The 25,444-nt window shown below is 43.4% G+C and overlaps 1 protein-coding gene across 1 annotated transcript in view; it reads left to right on the forward strand.

Annotated features, from left to right (window-relative positions):
• Nucleotides 1-9,591, forward strand: part of INPP5F (inositol polyphosphate-5-phosphatase F) — a 149,447-nt gene extending 139,856 nt beyond the window's left edge. The window contains exon 11 of the mRNA XM_033942982.1: nt 7,353-9,591. Within this exon, the coding sequence (XP_033798873.1) occupies nt 7,353-8,487 (1,135 nt within the window). The 3' untranslated portion in view covers nt 8,488-9,591. The remainder of the gene's footprint in view (nt 1-7,352) is intronic.
• The last annotated feature ends 15,853 nt before the right edge of the window (nt 9,592-25,444 follow it).

Raw genomic sequence — 25,444 nt, forward strand, 5'->3', positions numbered from 1 at the left:
TGATTATATAGCAAAAAAAAAAATAAAAAAAAATGAATGATTTTATTTTATTTTATTTTAAAGGAAAAGATTTCTGTGTTTTAAAATACAACGATTTAGAATGCTTAGATTAGCTTCAAATGTATTCTTTTCTAACGTCTCTCTTACAGTAGAACTAGAATGTAATAAACATTCTAAAATGCAAATGAAATTTATTAAAAGGCTTAAATACAATTTATATAATAGAGAGTTAACAAAATAGATGTTATAATATATGATATGAAAAGAAAGAAAATAGACAGGAAATTGAACGATTTAATATAAAAAATATTTAATTATATTTAAAAGACTATTCTGCAAATTGATTTCTGATAAAATAGAATGATGAAATATGGGGGGAAAAAAATAAAAAAAAATGAATGGGGGGAGTGGTTCTTCGTGTGGGATTTCTCTCTTCTGGGGGGGGTTGCTGCGGAATTACGCACCGCAAATAAGAAAAGGTTTGTTGGATTTGTTTTCCCTCTACTCTCTCTCAAAAGTTTTAAAACTTAAAAACTCAGAATCCCGAAAGTCTCTGCGAAAAGGAAACAGGAAATGGATTTTTTCTACATACACCGGAACATAATATGAACTTACTCCATAAAATACAAGAAGAAAAAGAAGGAAAAGGATATTAGAACTTGAACTACAAGAAAAAGAGAAACTTGTAAAGACCTATTTAAACTGTTCTCCTTCAAAGGAAAAAAGAAGAAAGAAGATAAGGACAGTAAAGAAAAGAAAAAGAGAAGAGAGATAAAGAGAGATAGACAAAAGAGAAAAATACGTAATAGCTGGTGTGTGGTTTCGTGGTGATCTCTCGTAGGGGGGAGGAATCTTTGCTCGTGGAATCACTTTTCACATAACATTATACTCCCATATTAATAATATCACAATGATAAAGTAAAAGATGAAAAAAAAACAAAAAACAGGGAAAAAAAAAAGGGGGAAACGTTTTAAAGTTTTAGAATATAAGTAAAGATAAACAATATCTGTCTGTGATTTCATTAATGCTTTCAGTTTCTGCCAAAACCAAGCAGCTAATTTTGGTCGCAGATTCAATTGTGGCACAAATCAAAGATCTTTGCTTGGACTCTAACCATCGGCTTGCACTACTGGATGCAAAGAAACACATTAAAAAGGCTGTAAAACCAGAGACAAAGCTGCAAGTAAAGATAAACAATATATATTTATTTGTTTTTACAATAAACAATTTATATTTAAGAGGAAAAAAAAAAGAAATATATATATAATAATAAAAAGATATTAAAGATTTAATAATATTTAATATAAAAATTTTGATATATTAAGAAATATATATGAAATTTATTTAGTTAATTCATGATTACTAAAATATATGAATTATTACTTACATTTTAATATAATTTTAATATTAAGAGACTTAAATTGAATATTGAAAGTTTTAAGGTCTTCTTGGAGTGTGTTATTGCTGATCTTGATATGCGTGAGGCCAAGTGTACACAACTTTTGTTAATTGGGGAGGGATGGGAGGGGGATGGGAAAAGGGGAATGGAATTAGATATAAGTAAGGAATTGATAATAAGAAAAGGAATAAATATTAAACATGTGTGGATGTCTGATCTAAACTTTTATTATAGAGTTCTAATTCAAACATTACTTATTAATTTAGATGGCTCTTAAAATTTATTCTCTTAATGTCAATGGTCTTAACCATCCAATCAAAAGAAAGAGAATACTGAATTTTCTTCATAAGCAAAACGCTGACATATATTTCATACAAGAGACCCATCTGACAGGACTTGAATCTAATAAACTAATAGGGGGTTGGGTGTCCAAATGTTTTTTTGCACCTGCTATTGGTAAAAAAGCGGGAGTAGCTATTCTCATAAATAAGAAATTCATAGCAGATTTCAAATTAATAAAATTTGATCCACTAGGAAGATGGGTACATATTAAAATGAATCTGAGAAATACAACCCTGGATTTCCAAGAAGACCTTAAAACTTTCAATATTCAATTTAAGTCTCTTAATATTAAAATTATATTAAAATGTAAGTAATAATTCATATATTTTAGTAATCATGAATTAACTAAATAAATTTCATATATATTTCTTAATATATCAAAATTTTTATATTCAATATTATTAAATCTTTAATATCTTTTTATTATTATATATATATTTCTTTTTTTTTTTCCTGTTAAATATAAATTGTTTATTGTAAAAACAAATAAATATATATTGTTTATCTTTACTTGCAGCTTTGTCTCTGGTTTTACAGCCTTTTTAATGTGTTTCTTTGCATCCAGTAGTGCAAGCCGATGGTTAGAGTCCAAGCAAAGATCTTTGATTTGTGCCACAATTGAATCTGCGACCAAAATTAGCTGCTTGGTTTTGGCAGAAACTGAAAGCATTAATGAAATCACAGACAGATATTGTTTATCTTTACTTATATTCTAAAACTTTAAAACGTTTCCCCCTTTTTTTTTTCCCTGTTTTTTTTTTTTTTTTTCATCTTTTACTTTATCATCGTGATATTATTAATATGGGAGTATAATGTTATGTGAAAAGTGATTCCACGAGCAAAGATTCCTTCCCCCTACGAGAGATCACCACGAAACCACACACCAGCTATTACGTATTTTTCTCTTTTGTCTATCTCTCTTTATCTCTCTTCTCTTTTTCCTTTTCTTTTCTTTACTGTCCTTATCTTCTTTCTTCTTTTTTCCTTTGAAGGAGAACAGTTTAAATAGGTCTTTACAAGTTTCTCTTTTTCTTGTAGTTCAAGTTCTAATATCCTTTTCCTTCTTTTTCTTCTTGTATTTTATGGAGTAAGTTCATATTATGTTCCGGTGTATGTAGAAAAAATCCATTTCCTGTTTCCTTTTCGCAGAGACTTTCGGGATTCTGAGTTTTTAAGTTTTAAAACTTTTGAGAGAGAGTAGAGGGAAAACAAATCCAACAAACCTTTTCTTATTTGCGGTGCGTAATTCCGCAGCAACCCCCCCCAGAAGAGAGAAATCCCACACGAAGAACCACTCCCCCCATTCATTTTTTTTTTTTTTCCCCCCCCCCCATATTTCATCATTCTATTTTATCAGAAATCAATTTGCAGAATAGTCTTTTAAATATAATTAAATATTTTTTATATTAAATCGTTCAATTTCCTGTCTATTTTCTTTCTTTTCATATCATATATTATAACATCTATTTTGTTAACTCTCTATTATATAAATTGTATTTAAGCCTTTTAATAAATTTCATTTGCATTTTAGAATGTTTATTACATTCTAGTTCTACTGTAAGAGAGACGTTAGAAAAGAATACATTTGAAGCTAATCTAAGCATTCTAAATCGTTGTATTTTAAAACACAGAAATCTTTTCCTTTAAAATAAAATAAAATAAAATCATTCATTTTTTTTTTTTTTGCTATATAATCAATATATGCTATATAATCAATATATGTTAATATAATTCAATTTTCATCATTTCTAATCAATATATTTAAAGACATATTAATCAAATTAGGATGACATAGGCACTTCTTGAGTTTGAATAAATCTTTCTAGTTTCTCTGCATCATCAAATGTTAAAGTTTTGTTTCCGATGGTAACCTTCATGTTTGCAGGATACATTAAACCAAATTTTGCTCCCAATTCTCTTAGCTTTGGTCTCAATTCCAACAGCTTTTTTCTTTTTATTGCTGTGTTTTTAGCGAAGTCAGGAACAAAATGGATGTAAACATCTTGATATTTAAGTCCTTTATTTTGTTTTGCTAGCTGAAGTATTTCTAAGACCTGTTGGTGGCGCAATAGTTTGAATATAAATGGCCTTGGCAGATGTTGATTTTCTCCTTTTTTCATAGGCACTCTATGTGCCCTTTCTACCTCTATGGGATAGTTTGTTTTTATCGGAAGTAGTTTGGGAAGCAGATTTTCAATAAAGGCTACCGGATTTCCCTTCTCTGCTCCTTCTGGTAATCCAATCAAACGGACATTACTTCTTCTTTCTCGGTTCGAATAATCTTCAATTTCTTTAGTAAGTAGATCTATTTTTTTTCCTATCTGCTCGACTGCAGCATGCTTCTTCTTCTACAATCATCATTCTTTCTTCTAGGTTATTAGATTTTAATTCCAGGAGATCCATTTTTTTGTTTAATGTGGAAACTTCCTCCGATATATTCGTTACTTTTTTAGTTAAAATTGATAACATTTCTTTTATTTCTTTCAGTTCTTTTATTACTTCTACATCTGCCATCTTTAAGCCTGACTCCTGTTCCGGTTTTGCTCTCTTACTGCTTCCAGACATCGCAAAGTCATTCTTGTTTTGTTTTCCTGTTGCCATCCTTTTATCTTATCTTCTTTATTTAGTCTAAGCACTTTTTTTTATCCAATTTAAAAATTTTTTTTGACTTTTTCCGGACTTTCAAGGTCTTTTCTCTGGAGCTCACTTATTAGCCGACCTTCCTCATGCGCGTCCAAGCCACGCCCCCCCTATTTTTAAAGCAATAAATAAATAAATAAAAGAAAGAAAGAGGAGAGGCAAAAGCTAGCAGCTGTGTGCTTCAGTAACTGCTGCTGACTAACAGAAAAGGAAGGTGCCTAAGAGGAATGAAGTAGGTCTGAGAAATAGATTCGCTACAGGCTAAGGCGGGAGATAGGGCAGGTGTTCTTGCTTGCTTTGGGCCTTCCTCACTGTAGGGTCCTGCAGTGAGGAAGGCCCGAAGTAAGCAAGAGCACCAAGTTGTAAGGTTCCCTCCATTGCTGACCTATCTCCTACCTTAGCCTGTAGCGAATCTGCTGACCGTGGGAGGGGGATAGAAATGCTGCTGCTACTGCACCTAATTGGGGGGGGGAGGAAGACCAGGGAAGGGAGAGGAGAGGAAAAAGAGATGCCAAGACCATGGGAAGGAGGAAAAGGAGATACCAGACCATGGAGGGGGAGGGGGAGATGTCATATGGGGGGGGGAGGAGACAGATGCTAGACCAGGGGAAAGGAAGGAGTGGAGATGCCACATATTGGAGGGGGTGGGGGAGATGGAAGGAGAAGAGAGAGATGCCAGGGCATTGGGGGGGAGGGAAGGCAAACTAAGGAGACAAATGCCAGACCAGAGGGAAAGGAAGGAGAGGTGCCAGAGCAAGGAAGCAGAGGGAGACATAGGAGAGGAGAGAGATGCCAGGGCATGGGGGAGGGAAGGGAAGGAGATAGAGATGCCAGACCATGGGATGAAGTAGGAAGGAAGGAAGGAAAGGAGAAGAGAGAGATGCCAGAGCATAGGGGACAGGGTGGAGACAAAAAAATGGAGAGGGGGTAAAGCTGAAATGAATCATGTACAAAAGAGAGAAATGGCACAGGATATACAGTTTATTGAAGGGACATAGAAAGAGGGAAGATGCCATACAGATGGAAAGGGCAGAGAGAGGGTGGACAGTGGATGAAAAGGGCAGAGAGAGGGTGGACAGTAGATGGAAGGGTTAGAGAGAGAGGGCAGAGGCTGGGTGGAAGGGGCAAAGACAGAGGGCAGATGTTGCATGGAAGGGAGAGAGGACAAACGCTGAATAGAAAGAAGAGAGTAAAGAGAAGATGATTAAAGCAGAAACGACAAAAGGTAGAAAGAAATTTTTTTGTTGCTTTACGTAGAATCAAGTAGCGTTGTAACTGTATTGATGTCTATAAATAGAAAATGGAAATAAAGTAATTTTTTTGGAACTAAACTCCTTTCCTCAGGTCAGGACAGGATACCATAACAGCAGTATAAAGAATTAAATTAAAGTTGTATTAACATGAAGCAGCTTTCAAATGACATTGTAAGCAAATAAAAATAAAATATTTTTAATACATTGCTAATTATTACCTGCTTCTTTACCTAAACTGTTTTGCCCTAGCTCTCACTTTGCACTACACTTCCCCTTCCATATTCGCAAATTCCTTATCTATAAATTCGCTTATTCATGATTTTAAACCAAAAAATGCATTTCTATTTTCAGGCTATTTTAAGCCTTGTAAGCGCCCCCTTAAGCCTTACCTGGTGGTCTGGTGGGTTTTCAGGGCAGGAACAATCTTCCCATGCGCCTGCTCGGTGCAGATTGCTCACAGGAAATGGCTTGAGAGACTACGGGAGCTCAAGGCAGCCATTTCCTGTGAGCGATCTGCATGGGGCAGGAGCGTGGGAAGATCGCTCCTGCCTGAAAATCCACTGGACCACCAGGTAAGGCTTAAAAAGGGGGCTTTCAGGGCTTAAAATAGCCAGGGGAAGCGGGGTTAGGGGCAGAACCGGTCCGAATATTATTCACGTTTTTTTAATACCCGCAGGCCGGCTCTGCCCCTAACCCCTGCAAATACGGAGGGGGGAAGTGTACATAAAAAAAAGTAGCAGATAAAGATCAATCACACAGGTCTCCTTCAAGGCTCAGTAACACCTCTCCATAAATTATGTGGAAGAGGTCTGGAAGTGGGGATCGCATCTATTTCGTATCGTCAGTGAGTCCTCAGGAAGGAACCTAGTGATCAAAACATTATTAGAGGTGCTGTAGAGCCATTTCTAATATGAATAGATGAGCTATATTTATCTTTTTTTTTTTTTTTTTAGTTGTTTAAATTCATGCAGAAATAAATGGCTAGATTGAACCTAATGACTTCATTAACGTATTTCCCTTTTTTAAACCTCTATACCATTTGAAAGAGGGCAACTATCTAAATATTCACTTCTAGAATTAGATACTTCTTAAATTTAGTAAAAATATTCTGGCACAAGTGTCAAACCTTAGAAAAGGAAGCCATATTGAGCATTTGAAAATAATACCGGTAATTAACTAATAAAAATAGTACACATTTAATTTTCCCCACCACCCAATTTCCCACCCCACCCAACTACTTTTTCATGCTACCTGGCTGGAAAAAATTTCTGGGGAGAACACTCAGTCTGTATAGCCTATATTGCCCTACAAAGATTTCTCTCTGATCACAGGGTCATTGAAGTTCATCTGTAAATAAATTGCCCTACAGATGGTATAATAATGTAAACTTTATTTTTATATACCGCTATACCACAAACAGTTCAAAGTGGTTTACAGAGGAAGAGACTGTATACAAAGAGCAATATAACAGAGTTTTTTGATGTTACATTAGTATGTTAAGATTGGTCAAATTTATCTGGAAGTGGTCTAAAAGTACATCAAGGCAGAGTCTTGGCTAGCCTTTCTCCTAGACTGGTCAGTCCTCATCCTTTCCAGTAAAAAGAGGAATTTATTGTTGCCACTTTCTAATGTACTAATTCTAATGCAATTGTATTTATTATTATTTGGCTGCTCTGATTAGACAAAAATAAATAAATTTCTCTTTCTTTCTTTTCAGGAAGAGCAGTAAACCCCATGAAGACATAATGGGCATCCGATCCAAGAACCAAAAACTAGGTCTGAATAGCACAGGAATTGCCCAGGGCAAGAACTTCTTGATAAGTAAATTTTCATCTTTGAATCAGAAAGTCAAGCAGACTAAATCCAGTGTGAATCTAGGTAGCAACCTGCGTAAGTTGGGAAATTTCACAAAGCCTGAAGAAGTGAAATCCTTCCTGAAGCCGAATCTGAAGGTGAATCTCTGGAAATCCGACAGCAGCCTTGAGAACCCAGGTGGGGATACGAAGAACTTTGCAGAGTCTGATATTGAGATCTCTTCAGACAGCGACTCATACCATTCTGATGACTATCTGGCCAATGCCAAATCTGATGAGGATGGCCTGCTAGCAGATGCAGGAGAGACAGATTATGTCCTGCCCAGCTGTGGCATCCTTGCCTCCGCCCCACGCCTCAGAAGTCGGTCCCAGTCTATAAGTAGTGCTGAGATCCATGTTCCCACAGAAATCTATATAACGCACTGTGACAGTGATCCAGTGACCAATGGTTCAGAAAGTGAAGAGAAACCCTCTGAACAAGGCAACTTGCTAATGGATTTCAACACTCCTGTTGTTGCTTACTGCCACCAGTTTGCCCATGATGCACAAACCAAATCTGCTAATCCCATGGAGACTAAATCCACAGGCCAGGAGATCCACCAAGAGCTGACTGTAGCCAGCAGCAACATAGTTGAAGCGTCAGCAGCAGCCATGCTAGGGAAAGCAGAGGACCAGCCTCCCAGGCCATCTTGGCTAGATGTACCCTTTGCAGATTGTGACTCTCAGACGCTACCTTCTTCAACATCTTCACTGAAAAGTCCAGGCTCTGCTTCCAGCGCACTGGAACCTGGGCCTGCTGAGCATTCAGCAGCTCCATCCCCAGCAGGCAGCGACAGTGGCCGCGCTGTGTCTCCTTTTGCCAAGATCCGCAATTCTATGGCCCAGGTAGCTAACATGACTCAGGCGGGCTTAACCCAAGGGATAAACTTTGCCGTAGCAAAAGTCCAGAAGAGTCCAGAACCAGAGACTGAAAATCTAGGAGAGGACAAACTGAAAGCAATGTTCAGCCAGTGTCAGACACGCATTATTCAGATTTAACGGGGGAAGTGTTCTTCCTTGTACATATGTCAATATAGAAATATAGAGTTCTAACCCCTGGGCAAGCCTTCTTCCAAACACTGGGATCAATGTACTGATGATTATTTACAGGGACACAAACCAAACTAATAAAGGGATGACCTGGCTTCAGGATTCCTCAGGCAGCTGAAAGTGATAGAAAATGGTACCTGCCAGGGCAAGTCTTGTCTCTTTGAGGCAAACTTCAGGAGCTTTTGTATTCGGCAGAGGCTCTGCCAACAACTTGTTCTAGTAATAGTTATTTATTTGTAGATGGTTATTATTTCCTTTGTTTTCTTTTTGTTTGGGCATACAATTCTCTCTTCTGCACTGGGAATAAAGAAGTATTTGGTTATAGTCGCATCACTGGAAATGCTGAACCTTTTTTTCTTTTCATTTTTTTTAAATATGGCTGGCTGTTTGTACAGAAAATACTGTGTAAATTTCAGAGCCTTAAGTGCAATATATAAAATTTTGATTTCTGTTGACAGAATAAATGTTGCTGTCTTGTAACTGTTAGCATTACCAATCTTGCTGTGTTTAAGATTTTAAAGGAACCAGCTGCATGGCTCAATGGAACTCACAGTAAAAGAGGAACACTGGTTATGGCACAAGGCCCTGACCAAGAACTATAGTAGCAGGTGGCCAACAGCTCTTTCCTCTCCAAGTTGAGCTTACCATAAGGCAGCAGCTTTTATGGCAGAAGCAATTGAATTGGGAACATTGTCTATATAGGAAGAACTAGGTAGCAGTGGTTCTAGCTATGAACACAAGTAGAAAAGTCCTAGCTTAGGCACTAGGGCTACTATTTACTCCATGTGGTGATCGGAGCAAACTCACTCTTGTCTGGTGTCTTGTAATCTCTGCTGTTTGCTAGTCTTTAGCAGGTAAACAGATGTGTCTGAGTGTCCAAAACTGATGAGGTATTTTCCAATTTACTATTTAATCTTGTTCTATCACTGTGATGTTTTTCTTGTTTTGGTGTGACAGATTTGTGACCATATATATTTAAGATAAGACCATGGTATTTTAAGATGAGGATGCATATGAGGTATTTTAATAAAAAAATAATAAATGCATACCTAACTTGGTGTTGGTCATGTTTTTACATTATTCCCTGTACATGTACTGTAAATCAATTAAAGGTTGTGATTGCCACAAATGGCCTTTAAACATTAATTTGAGACATCTTGTTTAGAAATCAGCGACTGACAACAGTATGAAAAGCCAATATGCCATTGTGAGCAAATAAGAAACATAAGAACATAAGAATTGCTGCTGCTGGGTCAGACCACTGGTCCATCGTGCCAAACAGTCCGTTCCTGCGGCATCCCTTATGTCAAACACCAGTACTCTAACTCAGACTAGCCCTACCTGCGTACATTCTGGTTCAGCAGGAACTTGTCTAACTTTGTCTTGAATCCCTGGAGGGTGTTTTCCCCTATAACATCCTCCGGAAGAGCGTTCCAGTTTTCTACCACTCTCTGGGTGATGAAGAACTTCCTTATGTTTGTACGGAATCTATCCCCTTTTAACTTTAGAGAGTGCCCTCTCGTTCTCTCTACCATGGAGAGGGTGAACAACCTGTCTTTATCCTCGCCACCCAAGGAAACCAGACTCCAACAGCTACCCAATTAGCGGACTACTTCAAACACAAAATCATCACAATCAGAACCACATTCAACAACTCACGAAACAATATAGAAGAGATACTAATTAAACCCACAATAGATGAAGCCATCTCAGCAGCTAGGATCTGGACCAACTTCCCAACGATACAATGGTCAGACCTGGACAGGCTTTACAAAAAATACAGCAAATCTTCATGTGACTTGAACAACTGTCCTCCATACCTACTAGTTACAGCATCCACTAAATTTAAAGCTAGTCTCATGCTATGGCTGCAAATTACACTCAGGGAAGGTCACTTCCCACCAGAACTAGGCAAAATTATAATTACTCCTATACTGAAAAATCTCAAAGGTCCAACAGATCAGTGATTCCCAACCCTGTCCTGGAGGAACACCAGGCCAATCGGGTTTTCAGGCTAGCCCTAATGAATATGCATGAGAGAGATTTGCATATGATGGAAGTGATAGGCATGCAAATTTGCTTCATGCATATTCATTAGGGCTAGCCTGAAAACCCAATTGGCCTGGTGTTCCTCCAGGATAGGGTTGGGAACCACTGCAATAGACAACCCAACAAACTATAGACCAATCGCTTCTATCCCACTATACGTCAAACTAATAGAAGGCCTTGTAGCACATTATCTCTCCACCAACTACCTAAAAGACCACCACATTCTGTTCGCCTTTTTTGAGGCCGCTGCGCATTGTGCTGCCGGTTTCATTGTTTTATCCACCAAAACCCCCAAGTCCTTTTCTAGTTTGCCTTTATCCCAGGACAAGCAGGCAGCATATTCTTGACTGATGGGTGACGGCACCGACGGAGCCCCGGTACGGATAATTTTAGAGTGATTGCACTCTAAGAACTTAGAAAGTTCTAGTTAGGCCGCACCGTGCGTGCGCGAGTGCCTTCCCGCCCGACGAAGGCGCGCGGTCCCCAGTTTCTTAGTTTCTGCGGAGCTAAGAAGACGCGTGTTTCCAACGGCTGTTGGAAAATTTTTTTCATTGTTACTCGCCTTCTCGCTCGCGCGTTCTTTTTCTTCGAGAATTGTTCTCTTTCTTATTTTATTTCGTTTGTGTTCAAAAAAAAAAAAAAATCACTTTTTTTCGATTTTTTTCGGTCGGCCCCGGCGGGGCCTGTTGGCACCATCGAAGCCTTGGGCTTCGATTTTGCTACGGCCGTTTTTCCCTTCATGCCCCCTTCACCGGGTTTTAAAAAGTATCAGCGGTGTGCGCGCCCTATATCATTATCCGACCCGCACAAGTGGTGCCTGCAGTGTCTGGGTCCGGACCATAGGGCAGAAACGTGCACCCACTGTAGTTCTCTTCAAAAGAGAACTTTAAAAAATCGGCAAATACAACAGCGGATCCTTTTCGGTACCGCTATGGAAGTTCCACCGGTATCGACTCCTGCAACTTCCTCCAAATCGACACCGGTAGTGTCGGCACCGCAAGATCCATCGCCGGTGTCGCACCCCGTAGGTAATTCACTACTAGAAAGTGATGGTTACAAGTCCCTAAATACAGACAGTAGGCAAACACCGGACTTGGATATACTTGGTTGTGGAACAGAGCCCTCAGATACCTGTGCTGCTTGCTAGGGCTTAAAGCAGATCTTTACAGGTCGGCACTTTCTCTTTCATTGGGCTACAGTCCACTTTTTTTAAATTTTTAACTTGCATTTAAAATTTCTTATTGCATGTTTATAATTTTAAATTTCATGCAAACAAAACAGAGCGACACTTATCTTGTTTTTTAGTCGCTTGTCAGGCTCGAAAAGTTGGCCCGACGGGACCCGTTTCGCCACTACGGCTTCTTCTGGGGTCGATGGGTTCGAGCTACAACAATAATAAACATAAATAATGTGAATTTATTTGATTAAGGTGTTTTAAAATGCATTTTACCAAGTTTTAAACTTAAACTTCACTACGGTACTCACCGCTCACAGCGTGACCTGTATTGTCAGATCAAAAAAATGGAGTCAGCAGGCACGCGAAAGTGCGCATGCTCTTTATTCGAACTGACTGTGACATCATCGTTCATCTCCTTTAATCATTGGATGTTTTAAACCAAATGAAAAAGGAATTTTTATTTATACTTATGTCATTTTGTGATGTTATTTCTACTGGTGTCATTTTTTAAAAGGTCCACCACCAAAAAGTATTCCAATAGATGCTCACTACTATGGAGAAGTATAGTCTAGAGATAAGACGATGTAGTAATTTGGAGAAAAGACCTCAGTTTCCTCATCAAGAGGTCTCTATGTCTGCCATACACAACTTAAAGCAGCATAGGAGAAAACATCCCGGGTCAGAAAAACTCCACTACATACTACTAGTAAAGCAACTATTAATTAGAATCAAAAGGACTAGTAGTAAGAAAAAACTTATCTCTTAACGTCACAATTCTCCAGGTGAGACAAGAATCCGGTTAGATAATATAGGATTGTCGCATTAATCTTCATCCATTAAGACTCCCGACAGGCCCTGTTTCGCTATCGCTGCATCAGGGGAAGTCTCTAGAACTGAAGATCAAATAGGCATGTAAGTATAATTCCATTCATCTCAGTGTTATTAAAAAAGAAGGAATAACATCTCGTTACTTACATGTAACATAAACTGCCACTCTACAGATTCTATAAAACAGAATGGCGGCTCGGCGTTGTGGGCAGGGTTTAAAAAGAAGGCAAAAACTCAGGTTTAACCAATCATAATAGAGGAGGCGGAGCAAGTTCAAAAAAAGGCGCGCCATTCAATTTTGGCATTTAACCCTGCGGGAATGATAGATTTTAATCTAAACACCCATTTTTGTTCCCGCTGTCGTAACAGTATCTTAAAATCACCCCCTTTCTTGGATGGGACCAACTGTTCAATAACCCAACATCGCATGTCCATAAAGGAATGATTGGTGTCTAAGCAATGTTGCACCATGGGAGCTTCTAGTTTCCTATTGTTCAGGCAAGATCTATGCTCAATTATTTATGCAATCCAGTGTCCTTGCCAAAAACTTTATATAGGACAAACGTCCCGATTGTTCAAAACACGAATAATTGAGCATAGATCTTGCCTGAACAATAGGAAACTAGAAGCTCCCATGGTGCAACATTGCTTAGACACCAATCATTCCTTTATGGACATGCGATGTTGGGTTATTGAACAGTTGGTCCCATCCAAGAAAGGGGGTGATTTTAAGATACTGTTACGACAGCGGGAACAAAAATGGGTGTTTAGATTAAAATCTATCATTCCCGCAGGGTTAAATGCCAAAATTGAATGGCGCGCCTTTTTTTGCACTTGCTCCGCCTCCTCTATTATGATTGGTTAAACCTGAGTTTTTGCCTTCTTTTTAAACCCTGCCCACAACGCCGAGCCGCCATTCTGTTTTATAGAATCTGTAGAGTGGCAGTTTATGTTACATGTAAGTAACGAGATGTTATTCCTTCTTTTTTAATAACACTGAGATGAATGGAATTATACTTACATGCCTATTTGATCTTCAGTTCTAGAGACTTCCCCTGATGCAGCGATAGCGAAACAGGGCCTGTCGGGAGTCTTAATGGATGAAGATTAATGCGACAATCCTATATTATCTAACCGGATTCTTGTCTCACCTGGAGAATTGTGACGTTAAGAGATAAGTTTTTTCTTACTACTAGTCCTTTTGATTCTAATTAATAGTTGCTTTACTAGTAGTATGTAGTGGAGTTTTTCTGACCCGGGATGTTTTCTCCTATGCTGCTTTAAGTTGTGTACGGCAGACATAGAGACCTCTTGATGAGGAAACTGAGGTCTTTTCTCCAAATTACTACATCGTCTTATCTCTAGACTATACTTCTCCATAGTAGTGAGCATCTATTGGAATACTTTTTGGTGGTGTGTCTTATTAGTATTCCACTTGCTATTATACATATATATTTTTTAAAAGGTGTCATTTTTTAAAGGTGTCATTTTTTAAAGGAATGATGTCACAGTCAGTTCGAATAAAGAGCATGCGCACTTTCGCGTGCCTGCTGACTCCATTTTTTTGATCTGACAATACAGGTCACGCTGTGAGCGGTGAGTACCGTAGTGAAGTTTAAGTCTGTCTATCTGTCGGAGGACATCCTCTCGGCTCGCCTCTAATTGGACCAGCTTTTCATCGTGGTCTCCATTTATGATCTCCTCAGGTTCTGGGATATTGGATATGTCCTCTCTCGTGAAGACTGACGAGAAGAACTTGTTTATTATCCCAGGACAAGCAGGCAGCATATTCTTAACGCATGGGTGATGTCACCAACGGAGCCCCGGTACGGACCTTTTTAACTAGAAAGTTCTAGTTGGCCGCACCGCGCATGCGCGAGTGCCTTCCCGCCCGACGGAGGAGAGCGTGGTCCCCAGTTTCTTCATTTCCGCGGAGCGAAGAAGACGCATGTGTTTTCAACGGCCGTTGAAAAACTACTTTTTGCCTTCCCGCTCGCGTATTTTCTCACTTTTTTCCTTTTTTCTTATCGGATTCCCTTTATTTTTGTTTTAAAAAAAAAAAAAACTCGTTGAGTTTTCTTTATTTTTTCAGGCCGGCCCCGGCGGGGCCTGTTGCCATCAAAAGGCCTCCGGATTCAATTTTGCGGAGGCCGTGTTTCCCTTCATGCCCCCTCAACCGGGTTTTAAAAAGTGCCAGCGGTGTGCACGCCCGATCTCCCTCACCGACCCACACAATTGGTGCCTCCAGTGCTTGGGTCCAGAGCATCGGGCTGACACCTGCACCCGCTGTGCTACGCTTAAAAAGCGTACTTTGAAAAATCGGCAGATCCAGCAAAATATTTTGTTTGGTACCGGATCTGCCATGGAACCGGCTGCGACGTTGACGGCACCACAAAAGTCGGCACCGACGACATCGACACCACCGGACCCTTCCTTGGGGTCGTTGGGCCCAGGTAAGCCGGCTAAGAAGCCTCCCTCTTCCCTTGAGCACCCTCCGGCCACGGTTGCGACACCGGCCCTCCCGGCGCCGCACCGGCCCCGCAAATGCTCCGCTCCGATCTCGGTGAGTGCCTCATCATCGGCCTCCTCATCGCCAGAGCGTAGAGCGGCACCTATGGTACCGAAGAAGAAAAAAGCGGTACCGGTGCCTCCCCTGGACGACCGCATCGCGGCCATACTCCAAACACAGTTACAGGAGCAGCTGCAACAACAGCTCAAACAACTGTTGCCGGCGTTGCTGGCACCGCACCTTCCGGTACAGGACCGGTCCGAGCCTTACACTGTCCCATCGGTGTCGACCCCCTCGGTACCGATTAATACTTCCATGCCGGTGCTCTTGGCAGAAACACCTACAGTACGTACCCGTGATGCTGCCGATCCTGTCCGGTCCCAGGAACGACATCGGTCTTCCTCACCCGGTACCGCCTCGGTGCGCTCAGGCAAATCTCTTTCAAAGACCCGCCATGCCGAGCCCTCCACACCGATGTCCAAACGTACGCACCCCGACATTAGGGACCCAGATTTGTGGGAAGACTCCCCTCACGGTACCGAGGAGGACGCTTCATCAACCGATGAAGAACCCTCCATGACCGACACCGTCTCCAAACCAGAGCAATCCTCTTTCTCCAAATTCCTTAGGGAGATGTCAGCAGCTCTTTCCATTCCCTTGGAGTCCGACTCTAAAAAGTCTCAGGCTTTCCTCGATGCCCTAGACTTTGAGCAACCTCCCAAAGAATTTTTGAAGTTGCCCGTCCACGACATCTTACGGGAAACTTTCTATAAAAACTGGGAAGCTCCCCTCACGGTTCCTGGAGCCCCTCGTAAATTGGATAGCTTGTACCGGGTTATTCCAATCCCAGGGTTTGATAAACCTCAATTGCCCCATGAGTCCCTCCTGGTGGAATCTACTTTGAAAAAATCTCAGGGTTCCAGTGTATATGCCTCCACCCCTCCTGGCAGAGAGGGAAAAACCATGGATAAATTTGGTAAGCGCCTTTTCCAAAATGCCATGTTAGCCAATAGAGCCAACAACTACACCTTCCACTTCTCCTTCTACATGAAGCATCTGGTGCAACAGCTCTCTTCTTTACAGAAATCCCTTCCTGAACGTAAGGTCCCTCTTTTCCAGCAACATATTTCCAGCCTCCTCCAACTCAGGAAATTCATGGTTCGCTCCATCTACGACTCATTTGAGCACACCTCTCGCGCATCTGCCCTGGCGGTGGCCATGCGATGTTTAGCATGGCTGAGAGTCTCTGACCTAGACATTAACCACCAGGACCGCCTGGCTAACGCACCTTGTCTGGGTGATGAACTCTTCGGAGAGTCCCTGGACTCAACAACCCAGAAACTCTCAGCACATGAGACCAGGTGGGACACTCTGATTAAACCTAAAAAGAAGACTCCACCTGCTCGCACCTACAGACAGCAGTCTTCATACCAGCGCAGGTTCTCGGCCAGACCTCTCAACCCGCCTCAACAGCAGCCTCGCCGACCTCGTCAACAGCATCAATCTCAGGCTCGCTCACAGTCTCACCAACCTGCCAAGCCTCTCCCTCCGTCAAAACCATCTCAGCCCTTTTGACTTTTTCCTCCAGGGCATAGCCATTCTCCCATCATCATTGCCTCTTCCTCAGCCTATCGGAGGTCGCCTCCAAATCTTCCTCAGCCGTTGGGAGGTCATCCCATCAGACCAATGGGTCCTCAACATCATTCGCCACGGCTACTCTCTCAACTTCCAGACTCTTCCACCAGACAATCCTCCCGTAGAGTCTGCTTCTCACTCTTCCCAAACCCCCCTCCTCCTGAGGGAGGTCCAATCCCTCCTTCTTCTCAATGCCATCGAAGAGGTGCCTCCGGACCAAAGGGGTCAGGGATTCTACTCCCGCTACTTCCTGGTTCCCAAGAAGACAGGAGACCTTCGTCCCATCCTCGATCTCAGGGACCTCAACAAGTGTCTGGTCAAGGAGAAGTTCAGAATGCTCTCCCTTGCCACGCTTTACCCTCTTCTCTCTCAACACGACTGGCTATGTTCCCTGGACCTCAAAGAGGCCTACACTCACATCCCAATCAATCCGACTTCACGTCGCTACCTACGGTTTCAGATACAGCACCGTCACTATCAGTACAAGGTGCTACCTTTTGGCCTCGCTTCATCGCCCAGGGTGTTCACCAAGTGCCTTATTGTGGTGGCGGCCTTCCTCAGGTCTCACAACCTCCAGGTGTTCCCCTACTTGGACGATTGGTTGGTGAAAGCACCTACGTCTCCACTGGTGCTACAAGCCACTCATCACACCATCTCTTTCCTCCATCTCCTGGGGTTCGAGATCAACTACCCCAAGTCGCGTCTGCTTCCCACACAGCGACTTCAGTTCATTGGAGCAGTTCTCGACACCACACTAATGAGGGCGTTTCTCCCCTCCGACCGTCAACGGACCCTGCTCCACCTCTGTCGTCAGGTGCTCCTTCATCACTCCATTCCTGCCCGACAGATGATGGTCCTCCTGGGCCACATGGCCTCGACGGTCCATGTGCTTCCTCTGGCGCGACTCCACCTCAGGACACCTCAATGGACTCTTGCCAACCAATGGTCACAGACCACGGATCTTCTTTCTCATCCCATCTCTGTGACATCGTCTCTTCAGCAATCTCTTCAATGGTGGTTGCACTCCTCAAATCTTTCCAGGGGTCTACTCTTTCATCTACCCCCTCACTCCATGATCATAACCACGGATGCCTCCCCCTATGCGTGGGGAGCTCACCTGGGAGATCTACGCACCCAGGGACTCTGGACCCCTCAGGAGCGTCAACATCACATCAATTTCCTGGAACTCAGAGCCATGTTCTATGCTCTCAAGGCCTTCCAGCACCTCCTCTGCCCTCAGGTCCTTCTCCTGTGCACAGACAATCAAGTCGCCATGTACTACATAAACAAGCAAGGCGGCACTGGATCTCGCCTCCTTTGTCAGGAGGCTCTCAGCATCTGGACCTGGGCCACGGCCTGCAATCTTTTCCTCAAGGCTGTCTATATCCAGGGCGAACAGAACTCCCTGGCCGACAGTCTCAGCCGCATCCTTCAACCTCACGAGTGGGCTCTGGACCCTTCAACACTCCACTCCATCTTTGCTCGCTGGGGCACTCCGCAGGTGGACCTCTTTGCAGCGCCTCACAACCATCAGCTACCCCAGTTCTGTTCCAGACTCTTCTCTCCTCATCGTCTGACCCCAGATGCATTCCTGCTCGACTGGACGAATCGGTTCCTCTATGCCTTTCCTCCACTACCTCTGATGTTGCGGACGTTATCCAAACTCCGCAGGGACAGGGCCACCATGATTCTCATCGCTCCTCGGTGGCCTCCCCAACACTGGTTCTCCCTCCTGCTTCAGCTCAGCTCCAGGGAGCCCATTCCTCTTCCTGTGTTTCCTACTCTACTTACGCAGCAACGTCAGTCTCTACTGCATCCCAATCTGTCTTCGCTCCACCTGACAGCTTGGTTTCTCTTGGGCTGACCTCTCCAGAGAATCTGTCTCAGCCTGTCCGTCGCATTTTGGATGCCTCCAGGAAACCGGCCACCCTCCAATGTTACCATCAGAAGTGGACCAGGTTCTCCTCTTGGTGTCTACTGCGTCATCACGATCCCACCTCATTAGCGGTGGAAACTGTACTGGACTATTTGCTCTCTCTGTCCGACGCTGGCCTCAAGTCTACCTCAATCAGAGTCCACCTCAGTGCCATCACTGCGTTTCATGAGCCTATCCTCGGAAAACCTCTCACGGCTCATCCACTGGTTTCCCGGTTCATGAGAGGCCTCTTCAATGTCAAACCACCTCTGAAGCCTCCTCCTGTCGTCTGGGACCTGAATGTGGTTTTATCAGCCCTCATGAAACCCCCTTTTGAGCCTCTTGCCACAACTTCGCTCAAACTTCTAACATGGAAGGTGCTTTTCCTCATTGCCATCACCTCTGCCAGGAGGGTTAGTGAGCTGCATGCACTGGTCGCCGATCCACCGTTCACTGTTTTTCACCATGACAAGGTGGTTCTGCGTACCCATCCTAAATTCCTTCCCAAGGTGGTCTCAGCTTTTCACCTCAACCAGTCCATTGTGTTGCCTGTCTTTTTCCCTAAACCCCATTCTCATCCTGGGGAACAGGCGTTGCACACGCTGGATTGTAAGCGTGCCCTTGCATACTACCTTGACCGTACCAGGGCTCACCGCTCGTCCCCTCAGCTCTTTCTGACCTTCGATCCTAACCGTCTAGGTCATCCTGTCTCTAAACGGATGCTTTCCAATTGGCTTGCTGCCTGTATTGCGTTCTGTAATGCTCAGGCCGGTCTCTCACTGGAAGGTGCTGTCACGGCCCACAGGGTCAGAGCTATGGCTGCTTCTGTGGCTTTCCTCCGTTCCACGCCCATCGAGGAAATCTGCAAGGCTGCCACTTGGTCCTCAGTTCACACGTTCACTACTCACTACTGTCTGGATGCCTTCTCCAGACGGGATGGACACTTCGGCCAATCTGTGTTACAAAATTTATTTTCCTAATGGCCAACCATCCCTCCTCCCTCTCTGTTAGCTTGGAGGTCACCCATGCGTTAAGAATATGCTGCCTGCTTGTCCTGGGATAAAGCACAGTTACTTACCGTAACAGGTGTTATCCAGGGACAGCAGGCAGATATTCTTACGTCCCACCCTCCTCCCCGGGTTGGCTTCTTAGCTGGCTTATCTTAACTGGGGACCATGCTCTCCTCCGTCGGGCGGGAAGGCACTCGCGCATGTGCGGTGCGGCCAACTAGAACTTTCTAGTTAAAAAGGTCCGTACCGGGGCTCCGTCGGTGACGTCACCCATGCGTTAAGAATATCTGCCTGCTGTCCCTGGATAACACCTGTTACGGTAAGTAACTGTGCTATCTGTCAGCTATCTCTTTTTCCTCTGTTACCACTCCTTTCCTGTCTCCGTCGTCCAATGGTCCCACTTCCTCCCTGGCTGGTTACTTCCCCTTCACATACCTGAAGAATGGTTTGAAGTTTCTTGCTTCCCCCGCCAGTCTTTCCTCATACTCTCTTTTTGCTTTCCTAACCTCTCGGTGGCATTCTTTCTGGTGCCTTTTGTGCTCCTTCTGGTTGTCCCTTGTTGGGTCCTTTTTCCATTTTCTGAAAGATGATTTCTTGTCACTTATCGCCTTTTTTACTGCATTGTTTATCCACGCCGGGTTTCGAGCTCGATTCTTTTTGCACCCTTTCCTAAACCTTGGGATGTACAGGTCTTGTGCCTCGTGCACCGTGCCCTTGAGTAGGGCCCAGGCTTCCTCTACGGTCTCCATCTTCATTGAGCTGTTGCTGAGCTTTTTTCCCACCATTTTCCTCATGGCCTCGTAATTTCCTTTTCTGTAGTTGAGTGCTGTCATTGTGGTTCTTTTCACCTTTTGTGTTCCTATGTTTAGTTTGTACTGTATCATGTACTGTATCACTGCACACTCTCAAAAAAAACACAGCAAGCGTAGTTAGGCAAAGTTGAAAATGGCGCCATTTATTTGGCTGCTGCTGTACCTTCAGGTGAGGGGCAGAGACAGCCCGACTAGTTGATTGTTCTCTTGTTATTTATTCATTTTCACTTTTAGCACACTGGTTTGTGCACTAGCTATTTCACACGTAATACCCTGTATGATTGTGACAGCTCCCCATTACGGGCTGTGGGACTGAGGATTACTCATTCACTCAATAATCTATTAGGTGTGCTTGTCAGGGCTGTCTCTCTCCCTCACTCGATTCGGGTCAGGGGAGATTTCTCTCCTACTTTTAAGTACTCCTCTTTTGGGGGGTTTTCTTGCTGCATTATGAAGCAATGCATTGCTTGTACGGAGTTCAAAAACTCTCACTTCTGCATGTATTAGAACACCCTAGGATTTGTGCAGAATGTATACTGAAAAACCTGCTAAGTGAAAATACCTCTGAATAAATAACAGACAAAAAGGATATATTTATTTATTCAACAATAAATATCCTTGTGTGACTAAGTATGTTAACTCTGATGGCTTCCGGGTCAGCCATGTGCTCCATGCATCCCTGCAAACAAGTGCCACTGAAGGCAGGAAGGAGCAGCCCAGCTAGAAAGAGGACTGTTGAGGTAACTTGGGATCCCTAGCTGACCCAGGCTTCCCAATGCCAGCTCTGACATTGGAGGGAAACTGCCTGAGTCAGCTTTGGTGGAGGGGAGCTTGTTTATAAATGGAATCCCCAGCAGTTGTCTGGGATGCCGTGTCTGCCTGAGGGAGCAGTGGAAGTTTGAGCCAACCCTTCCGGGCTTTGGAATTGCAGAAAGCCATTAAGGCTCAGAAATTGGGAAAGGCCCCGGGTCCGGATGGGTTTTCGGGAGAATTTTATCAGTTGTTGACACCTCAGCTTTGTGGCCCATTGTGCTATTTTAATGATGCTGTTCAGCGGGGCTGCTTCACACATTTTGCCAACGAGGCTCTTATCACCTCTTATCTTAAGCTTTTTTCGCGTATGTTGGCTGATCGTCTTGCTTCTTATCTCCCCTCTTTGATAAATGATGACCATGGTTTTGTCCGTATGTAAGAACATAAGAAGCGCCATCTCCTGATTAGACCTTCGGTCCATCAAGTCTGACAATCCACACACGCGGAGGCCCTGCCAGGTGTACACCTGGCGTAATTTTTAGTCACCCATATCCTTATATGCCTCTCGTAAGGAGATGTGCATCTAGTTTGCTTTTGAATCCTAGGTCGGTCGATTCCGCAATAACCTCCTCTGGGAGAGCATTCCAGGTGTCAACCACTCTGCATGAAGCAGAATTCCTGACATTTGTCCTGAACTTGTCCCCCCTTAGCTTCATTCCATGTCCTCTTGTCCGTGGCCCTTATCTGCCGTCTATTTCTATGAATTGGACAATGTAAATAATTTTTCTGCTCTATTTTGTCGATTCCTTTCAGTATTTTGAAGGTCTTGATCATATCCCCTCGCAGTCTCCTTTTCTCAAGGGAGAACAATCCCAGTCTCTTAAGTCGATCCTCATATTCCAGTTTCTCCATACCTTTTACCAGTTTCATTGCTCGTCTCTGCACCCTCTCCAACAGTTTTATATCCTTCTTTAGGTTGGGAAACCAATGTTGGAAGCAGTATTTCAAGTGGGGTCTGACCATCTAATATAATAAAACCCTAAACCGTGCATGCGCACTCCCACCTGCGTGCTCCCGTTTTCTGTGAGCTGCAGGGTACCGCAGGTAGGAGTGCGCATGCGCGCGAATCTCTCTCTCTCTCTTCCCCCCGAGGCGGATGTTGGCTGCGGCGGCTGGCGGCAGCTGCAGACCGTGGCGGCTATCGGTGGCTGCAGGCCACGGCGGCTGTAGGCCGCAGCGGCTGGCGGCGGATGCAGGCTGCGGCGGCCGAGCACGGAGCCACAAGCAGCGGGTGGCGGTCAGCCCGAGAAACCCTTGACCTACAGGCCGGGCCAAAGTTTTTAAAGTACTGAGTGTAGGAGGGGCAGGAGAAGCTAGACTGCACAGGGAAATGGAGGGAGAGGGAATGCTGTGGCTGCTGCACAGGGAAGTAGGGAAGAAGATAGGAAGAAAGACACAGGGACAGGGGCAGGGAGAGAGAAAGAAAGATAGACAAAGTGGGCCAGGGGGGAAGAGAGACAGAATGAAAGACAGCAGGAGGAAGAGAGACAGAAAGAAAAAGACAGGGGTAGGGAGAGAAACAGAAAGAAAGACAGAAATATATTCTAGCAGCAGCGGGAGGAAGGGAGACAGAAAGAAAAGAAGAAAGACACAGGGACAGGGAAAGACACAGAAAGACAGACAGATAAAGGGGCCAGGGAGAGAGACATACAGAAAGAAAGACAGCGGGACAGAGAGAGAGACAGAAATAAAGACAGACATATATTTTAGCACCCGTTAATGTAATGGGCTAAAATACTAGTTGCTCTATAAAGCGGCATTATGACCCTCTCCGATCTACTCGTGATTCCCTTCTTTATTATGCCCAACATTCTTTTTGCTTTCTTTGCTGCCGCCGCACATTGTGCTGATGGTTTCAGGGTCCTATCTATCAGTACACCCAGGTCCTTTTCTTGTTCGCTCTTACCCAGAGTTGCACCTGACATTCTATAGTCGTGTTCCTTATTTTTTTGTCTAAATGCATTACTTTGCATTTCTTCATATTAAACTTCATCTGCATTTCTCTGCCCATTTCTCTAACTGACACAAGTCGCTCTGGAGTTCCTCGCTATCCTTCTGCGATCTGATCGCCCGGCATAGCTTTGTGTCGTCTGCAAACTTGATGATCTCACTGGATGTTCCTTCTTCCAGGTCATTGATATAAATATTAAATAAGATCGGCCCAAGTACCAAGCCCTGGGGTACACCGCTAGTCACTTTCTCCCAGTCGGAGAACTTCCCATTTATGCCCACTCTCTGTTTTCTGTTCTCCAGCCATTTGCCTATCCATCTTTGTATATCCCCCTCTATTCCATGTTTTTGTAGTTTCCTGAGAAGTCTTTCATGTGGAACTTTGTCTAACGCTTTCTGAAAGTCTTAAGTATATTATGTCCACCGGTTCTCCACTATCAATTTGTTCGTTCACGGTCTCAAAAAATTGAAGTAAATTCGTTAAACATGATTTCCCTTTCCTGAAGCCATGTTGACCATCAGGTCCTGAAGACATGTTGACCATCAGGTCGTGTGTATCCAAGTGCTGGACTAAGCTATCATTAATCAGTGCTTCAACCATCTTTCCAGGGACAAACGTAAGGCTCACAGGTCTGTAGTTGCCCGGTTCTCCTCTTGATCTTTTTTGAAAATTGGCGTGATGTTCGCTATCTTCCAGTCGTCTGGTATCTGTCCAGTTCTAATTGTCAGGTTGGCAAGTTTTTGCAATAACTCTCCAATTTCAACCTTCAATTCTTTTAAGACTCTTGGGTGAATTCCATCTGGTCCAGGGGATTTATCACTTTTAAGTTTGTCGATCTGGTAGTATATCTGGTCCAAGTCCACTTCTATGGTGAGGCTGTCTTCTATTACTCTTTTAAACACTTCCACTGCTTCTGGTATTGTTGTGGTGTCCTCCTTCGTAAAGATGGACGAAAAGAAGGAATTTAGTCGGTCTTTAATTTGTTTGTCTTCCTTGATGTACCCTTTTCTTCCCTGGTCGTCCAGCGGTCCCACTGCCTCTTTTGCAGGGTTTTTCCCTTTTACGTATCTAAAGAAGGGCTTGAAGTTTTTGTCCTCTTGAGCTATTTTCTCCTCATAGTCCTTTTTGGCATCCCTCACCGTCTTGTGACATTTCTTCTGATCATCTTTATGTTTGTTCCAAGCTTCGATTGTTTTTTTCGTTTCCATTTTTTGAGTCCTTTTCTTTTATGGCTTCCTTCACCTGTCTGGTAATATGCACAAGGTTCTATTAGTTATGGCTCACTGTCGCCATCACTCTGTCCCTGCCCTTTTTGTTAGCTTAGATGTCTCTAAGGCTTTTGACAGTGTTCATTGTTTTTTTCCGTTTCCTACTCTGGCTCATGTAGATCTCCAGGGTTTTTATCTGGATGCGATTCAGGCTCTTTATGCTTGTTAGTTAATGGTACTCGCTCAGATTCTTTTCCCATATTGCGGGGCACTAGACAAGGGTGTCTCCTTTCCCCACTTTTATTTCTTCTTACGTTGGAGCCTCTCCTCTGTACTTTACGATTATTTGATCAGGTAAGCGGTTTATATTTTGATGGTGGGGAATTTAAAACTTTGGCCTTCACAGACAATCTGTTTCTTATTCTTACAATACTGTGGTGTCTTTGCCGACGGCGTTGGATTTGATTTCTGAGTTTGGGTTCTATTCTGGTCTTTCTCTTGGATAAGTTGATGACCCTCCCCTCTTTTTTGACGGTTCGTACTGACTGGCCAGGGGTCTTTCCGATAAAGTGGGCTGATACTCATCTTAAATACCTTGATGTCTTTTTACCTATGGATCTGTTGTGCCTTTATGTGATTAACGTTGAGCCCTAATTGCGAGACTTGTCTAATCAGCTGCGCGTTTGGTAGGGGTATCCCCTCTCTCTTATGGGTAGAGTTAGTTTATATAACATGGTTATTGTGCCCCATTGGCTTTATGTCTTCCAGGTGCTACTTCTTTATTTGGCCCATAGGGATGAGATGAAACTCATCCGTTTGGTGCAACACTTTCTCTGGGTTGGTAAACGGGTGCATATTTCTTATCAGAGAGCGGCCTTACTGTGGTATAAGGGGGGGGGGTTAGGCTTATTGAATCTTTGCCTTATCACTGCCTGGCTGGCCCGGAACATCCTCTCTGACGTCAGAATTGACGTTGGAAAGACTTCATGTCGGAGGGAG

The sequence above is a fragment of the Geotrypetes seraphini genome, chromosome 4 (assembly GCF_902459505.1).
Source record: "Geotrypetes seraphini chromosome 4, aGeoSer1.1, whole genome shotgun sequence".
Lineage (NCBI taxonomy): Eukaryota > Metazoa > Chordata > Amphibia > Gymnophiona > Dermophiidae > Geotrypetes > Geotrypetes seraphini.